We start from the raw sequence: 6,108 nt of genomic DNA, 5'->3' as shown, positions 1-6,108 counted from the left end.
GTACTACTCTGTATAGCATTACAAGTGGCAAAAGATAGTGTGTGGGGGGGGTTCTTGGCATAGACCCAGTAAAAGATTGCCTAATATTCAAGAGTAGTGCTAGTCTATGCAGAGGGTCAAGGTCAGCCTGTAGCCACCCAGATCAAAAGGGAAAGTGGTATCGCTGCCATGCATTGGATTAGCTTCCATAAGGTCAAAGTCAAGTGCAGTTGGAAGCATGATCAACATGGTGGTATTCGCTAGCTCTTCCATAAGCCTCTCAGGCATCACCATGCTCTGTATGACTGAAGCATATGAGGTTGAAGTCACCATTGCATGGACTGCATCAGCCCCTAAGTGTTGCATATTCATGGACCCTGCATTCTTAGTGATGTCCAAGCATTTAAACTGCAGGTCTGTGATTGAAGGGGCTCCCGCATGGGTTCATGATCATCCAAATTCACATGCTGCCCATGATCTTCTTTCTTGAACTGAAGTTCTTGTTGTGGACTCATACCAAAATGGTCTTCAACAAGATCTTCTCCATCCTTTGCATCATAATACTCTAATACCAAGAGTATTTTGGCAGTCTTTGCCCTACATGTGGCTTGATGATTACAAGATATTGGCTTAGCACATCGATAGCATAAGCCGGCAGCATGCAATTCTCGTATCGTATCACTAGTAAGGTGTCTAATGCGTTTAGTCTTAGATAGCAATTTACACACATGCTCATCACCATCGGTCAGCTCAGTAATAGTTCTGACATGCTGCTCATAGTCATCTTGCTGCTCATGTACAACAGATGGATGTCCATGCTCATGACCATAATGCTCATGCTGTCCATATGGATGGTCACAGCAATGTGGCTGCTTCTCATAATGATACTCATGCTATCCATATTGCATGTGGTGATAATAGCCATGCTGTGCATCACACGCATAACCGTCATAAGCATCCTGCCTTTGATCATTGATCCCATAGCATTGGTCATGCTGTCCATAATCTCTATGAGAATGCATGTCACAAAAATGTTCATGCTGTTGCCCAAATGCATCTATTTGTTGTTGCCTACTACCGAAACCTTGGCCATATTTTCCCATAAATATGATGCCCAAGATTGCATGATGACTGTCCAACATGACTACAACAGTGTCCTTGCACCCTAGGCAGACCATAAGTACGATGATTGGCAAGTCCATGAGCATATGTATCGGCATAATGTCGGTCATAATCACTTGCTTGCTGCTCCTGCATTGCATAAGAATCTCCATATGCATGCTATTGACCAAGGCTGTATGAGCTACCATTTACATGTCCATGATCATGACTTGCATAAGAACTATGTTGATGCATAAAGGAATGCTTGTAAGCATAATCATGCTGTCCATGATAGCCATACTGCTGATCAAATCTATTGGAGTATGATCCAAATGTGGCCAAATGCCCAGTCGAGGCAGATGGCGGTGGCATAGTTGTGCTCCCCCCAGTAGAGCTGCAGCTGTTAGGGATTGGAGTTGAAAGATGAGATAATGGTCCACTAGAATGGAAAATAGTACGCGGATTTGCAGTAGCCTGGCCACTACCATCAAGGGGAGTCAGTACTCTCTCTAATGAGCCCAGAATCCCACGAATTGCTGTAGCCAGTCCAGACCTGCCATCAAGGGGATTTAGCACTCCCTCAAATGAGCTTGGAATCCCTCGGACTACTGCACCCTGTCCAGACCTATTTTCAATACTAGCTCCTACCCAACTAGGAGCTCTGCCTGATTCTGAAGCTCAGAATGCTGATGTATCCGATGAAAGACTTGGTGCAGACATCCTGATTCTTTTACAAGAACTTCTTCCACCATGCACATGATTAGATCTGCTAGTCTCTAGATAATCCACAGAATCACATGCAAGGCTCCCAATTCGAATGGCACCTTCTCCTCCATCACCTTCAAATAGGGGGGGTGATGGGTAAGCAAAAAGGGAGGAATCCAAACCTTGCTTATTTTCAGGAGCTTGCCTTGCATGATGACTATCAGCCACATAGGAGCTACTGTGATCGCCTACGGTAGTATAAGATACTTGTAACTCTCTTCCTAGATGATCCACTAGGCACCCTTTACCCTTGCCGTTGTTTGTTAACCAAGTTCTAGAGCTTATCCTTGATCCTCCACTGAATGCCCCATTAGGGAAAGAACCATCCAAGTGAACCGTAGAGGTGCTTGCAATGGACAGTGACCCCTTAGCTACATCCCAACTTTCAGCTCCAGGAGAAACCAATTCTCTAGCTCCACTTCTCGCTACCCAGCTGGGTACCCCATTGCTTGAGCCTCTATTAGCTAAAACATCAAAAGGGGCTTGTGTAAACTCGCTAATAGTATTCACTTGCCCTGAACATGCTGGCTGAAAATAACCGTAAGCCCTAGTTTGCCACCCATGCCCCACATTTGCACCAGCTAGAATGTTGGTCCTGCTGGTTCCAGATCCTTGAGAATCGAAATTGCTGAGGTTACCAGACGTTTCAAAACAATTCTGTCGCTTTGCTCGATGTGATCCCTCAATGCTTCGTTCTTGAGGTAGATCACTTAAGGAAGGTGTTCTCCATGTATCACTCTCCCTGAACCAGCACTCTTCATCAGCCATTCGATTCTTTTTGCCACTTGCACTGCTTCCATTGTGATTACTGACCACTTTATTGCTCCCACTTGGATGGCCCTCAACATTTGGGGCATAGGCTTGCCTGCCGATACCTAAAAGAGGAGTGTCATTCATCCACTGTCCATAATTCATTCCATGGTAGAAACACATGATTCATCTGTTTTAGCTCAGCTAGGTTGGCCTGATATGAGATTTCCCATTCTATGTACACTCTCATGGCATGATAGAGTTCCATGCTCATAAATAACATGGCCTCAACTTGATTTTGTGAAAATGGGATCACTGACATTTAGGAAACCGGGCCATGCAAAGTATCCATCCATGGAGCTTTCATATGCTTGATATTTTCATAGTGGAGCAAACCTACAACAAGCAAAAAGAAGAGTCTAGTGGTACCTCTGCTAGTCACAAGGCATGCCTTCACATCCTTGAGGGTCTGGGTTCTTTGTTACAGAGGGTTGGCCTTATGTGTGGCCTTATGTCAGAGATCACTGCACTTTTGGCTGAGATGCGGTGCAATGTTGTGGCTGTTGAGTTGTGGACACATAATAGACGAGTTGCCTGCCTCCTCTCAGTAGGCAGATGAGGTCACATGTGGCCTGATTCAGAATGAAGACAAGGTTTCTTGCATTAGGGAGTCCCTCTGCAATGTTCTCAAGGAATCGGACAAGAATGCCAAAGGAGCACGTACAGGCTTTGCTACTGGTGTCACTCACATTGAACGCCATCTACACCAGATGATGTTTGCTGACAGAGACTATGAACGTGATGATGAGGATGATGATTGGGACATGAATGGCAATATTACAGTGGAGAATTGTGATGAGAAGGGCTACTTTGTAGTAAACATTGAGTACCGAAATCCTCCCAAGCTTGTGTTCGATATTGTTTGCACATTGACTAATATGCAGTATGTAGTCTTACCACTTGTCCTTAGAAAGTAGTAAAAAATGGGGAACCATAACTATTCCTCCACCAAAGGGGTTGCTGAGGCCATTTCACTTTTGAATGGCACAAAAGTAGGAAGATGCTGCATACAAGTACAGCCTGGAATCATGTCCAGTTCAAGTGACAAGTCTAGAGGCTATTTTCCGGCTGTTCGAGATGTTTTAACTTGGCCTCATCGGCAACTGAAGGGGCACGCTATAGTGTGTTGTGCTCTTGAGGATGAGGCACTTGGATCGTGGAGCTACCGGAGTGCGTGAGAGAGAAGGTAACTCGATCGGCATGGAGGTAAACTCACTACACCCGTAGATATGGATGGCACGTCGGCTATGTGAGAGGTAGCCATTAGTGCTCAGCTTGGAATGCTTGAACAATAAGCAGTCCGTGGGTCTTGGCGGTTGAGCGAAAGCTCCCACAGTCTTCACCTTGTAGAGTTTTGATATAACAATACTTATCATATGAGTATTGGAATGTCTCCTTTTGAAGCTCTATATGGTTTCAAAGTGCAAGTACCCTCCGTCTTATTCCATGAGGATGTGAATCCACAAGCTCGTGAAGAGTTAGAAAAGATGGAGGCTCTTATGAAGCAATGCAAGGACAACATTTGGAAAGCTCAACAGACCATGAAAGCCTATGCGGATGAGAAAAGAAGACACGTGGAGTTTGAGGAAGATGATTGGGTATTCTTGAAGGCTCCCAAGTCATGATTGGCTTCTCTCAAAGGAGGGTACAATAAACTTGCTCATAGATTTTATGGTCCTTACCGCATTGTCAAATGAGTTGGGGATCTCTCTTATTAGCTCGATTTATCTTCAAGCACAAGAATTCATAATGTTTTTCATGTATCTTAGCTTAAAAAGTATGTTGGTGCTCAAATCCAAGTTCTTGAAGAACTCCCTCCCTTGGATGATCATGGTTTGATAATCTATGAGCTTGAAAATATTATTGGTAAGAGGGAGAAGGTTTTAAGGAACCAAATTCTTGTGGAATACCTTATCAAATGGAAATGTTTGCCTATCGAAGAATCTTCTTGGCAACAAGCATCATACTTGGAGCAATTTCCATGGCTTTTATAAGAGGATAGTTCATGAATAGAACAATAAACAACTTGTTGTAATAATTTCATGTCAGAAATTTAATTGCCTTATCTTCATCAAAATTTGATCTTGAAGGCATGATTGGATACTACATATCATCCTCTACATTTCTATATATAGCACGTGGAAATCAAACACTTTTAGCTCAAGATATGGCCAATTTTGTATACAACTTGTTTTGGACAACTTCTTGATTCTTCATCAACATAAGAGCTCTACTTTAGTATGATTTCATAGGCTTCAAGCTATCCTTGTAATCATCCTTATAATTCACTCCCAATTCAACTTTGAGGACAAAGCTCTTCCAACTTGCCGGGATAGCTTGTAATAAAGCATAAAATACCTTAGTCTAGGATATGCTAGGGTTTGGTATAAAAGGGTGGGGATGTAACATGTGAAGTATCTTTTTGCCATTTTCAAGAATACAAGATTGAGGGATCCTTCCTCCCACCTAACATAGCAAGAGGTGAGTATCTTATTGTAGCATTCATCTTTGATTCTCAGCCATTCATGGCAATACATTTTCATGCCTAGCCACCTTGGCTATGGTTTCTTTGGCACATTTGGTGTATTCTTGTATTTTCCAGTTATTTTTTTTACTGTGATAATTGTCTCTTTTACATTTAGTGCCCATGGAGCTGAATACCACCTGCCAAAAGCTACTAATAAACTTTGAATCCCTGTCATGTACAATCATTTGCGATAATCCATATAATCTAAAGATCTACTCCATAAAGTGATTAGCCACCTATGAAGTAATGAACTCTATCTTGGTAGGAATAAAATGGGCTGCCTTAGTGAGTTTATCAACTACTACATAGATACTATTCCATCTCCTTTTGGTAGTAGGTAAACTAGTAATGAAGTCCCATGGTAATGTGCATCCACTTGCTCTTAAGAATAGGTAGTGGGTGTAATAAACCACTTGGCTTATGGGTACTATCCGTATTCTATTGACAAGGCATATACTTCATAAGAAAATCCTTAACATCTGTCCATAGCCCTTTCCAATCAAAGCTTTTGCTAATCTTATCATAGATTTCAAAAACTCCAAAATATCCAGCCAAAGGCAAAGAATAAAACTCTATAATTTTTCATGTGAAAGAAGAAATAGAGGGAATAACAATCTTTCCTTTAAGTCAAATTAGACAATTTTTAAGGTGATAATGTGACATTGCTGTAATTTTTAAGAAACATGGCTGAGCTCATCATAAAAAAGATAGACTTCCTATAATTCTTTAGTCCGACCACTATATAGCTCAGTCATAGCAAAACTTTACATGCTCACATTTGGGAAAGAGAATCACCTACCACATTATCTTTGCTCCTCATATGAGTGATATCAAAATAATAATTTTGTAGAGTAGCTACCCACCTACACTACTTGGGAGTGAGATTTGATTGAGTGAGGAAATACTTTAGGACCCTGTGACCACAT

The 6,108-nt window shown here is 42.0% G+C and overlaps 1 protein-coding gene across 1 annotated transcript; it reads left to right on the top strand.

The window, feature by feature from the left end:
* Positions 1 to 2,932: 2,932 nt before the first annotated feature.
* On the top strand, positions 2,933 to 3,572 carry LOC148021570 (ACT domain-containing protein ACR3-like). The gene is made up of 2 exons (XM_087698077.1): positions 2,933 to 3,162; positions 3,263 to 3,572. The coding sequence occupies exons 1-2, from the start codon at positions 2,933 to 2,935 to the stop codon at positions 3,570 to 3,572; spliced, it is 540 nt and encodes a 179-aa protein (XP_087554203.1).
* Positions 3,573 to 6,108: the final 2,536 nt, after the last annotated feature.

This window comes from Lygodium microphyllum, chromosome 17 (genome assembly GCF_053477565.2).
Source record: "Lygodium microphyllum isolate KBCC chromosome 17, Lygodium_microphyllum_v1.1.10, whole genome shotgun sequence".
NCBI lineage: Eukaryota > Viridiplantae > Streptophyta > Polypodiopsida > Schizaeales > Lygodiaceae > Lygodium > Lygodium microphyllum.
The sequence above is the reverse complement of the archived record's forward strand: the minus strand, read 5'-3'. Positions and strand labels throughout refer to the sequence as shown.

Excerpts from the sequence above, each read along its gene's own strand:
- LOC148021570 (XM_087698077.1), top strand. The coding sequence starts at position 2,933 with ATGCAAAGTATCCATCCATGGAGCTTTCATATGCTTGATATTTTCATA. Across the intron at positions 3,163-3,262 it reads TGCAATGTTGTGGCTGTTGA|GGAGTCCCTCTGCAATGTTC; the intron begins GTTGTGGACACA and ends TTCTTGCATTAG.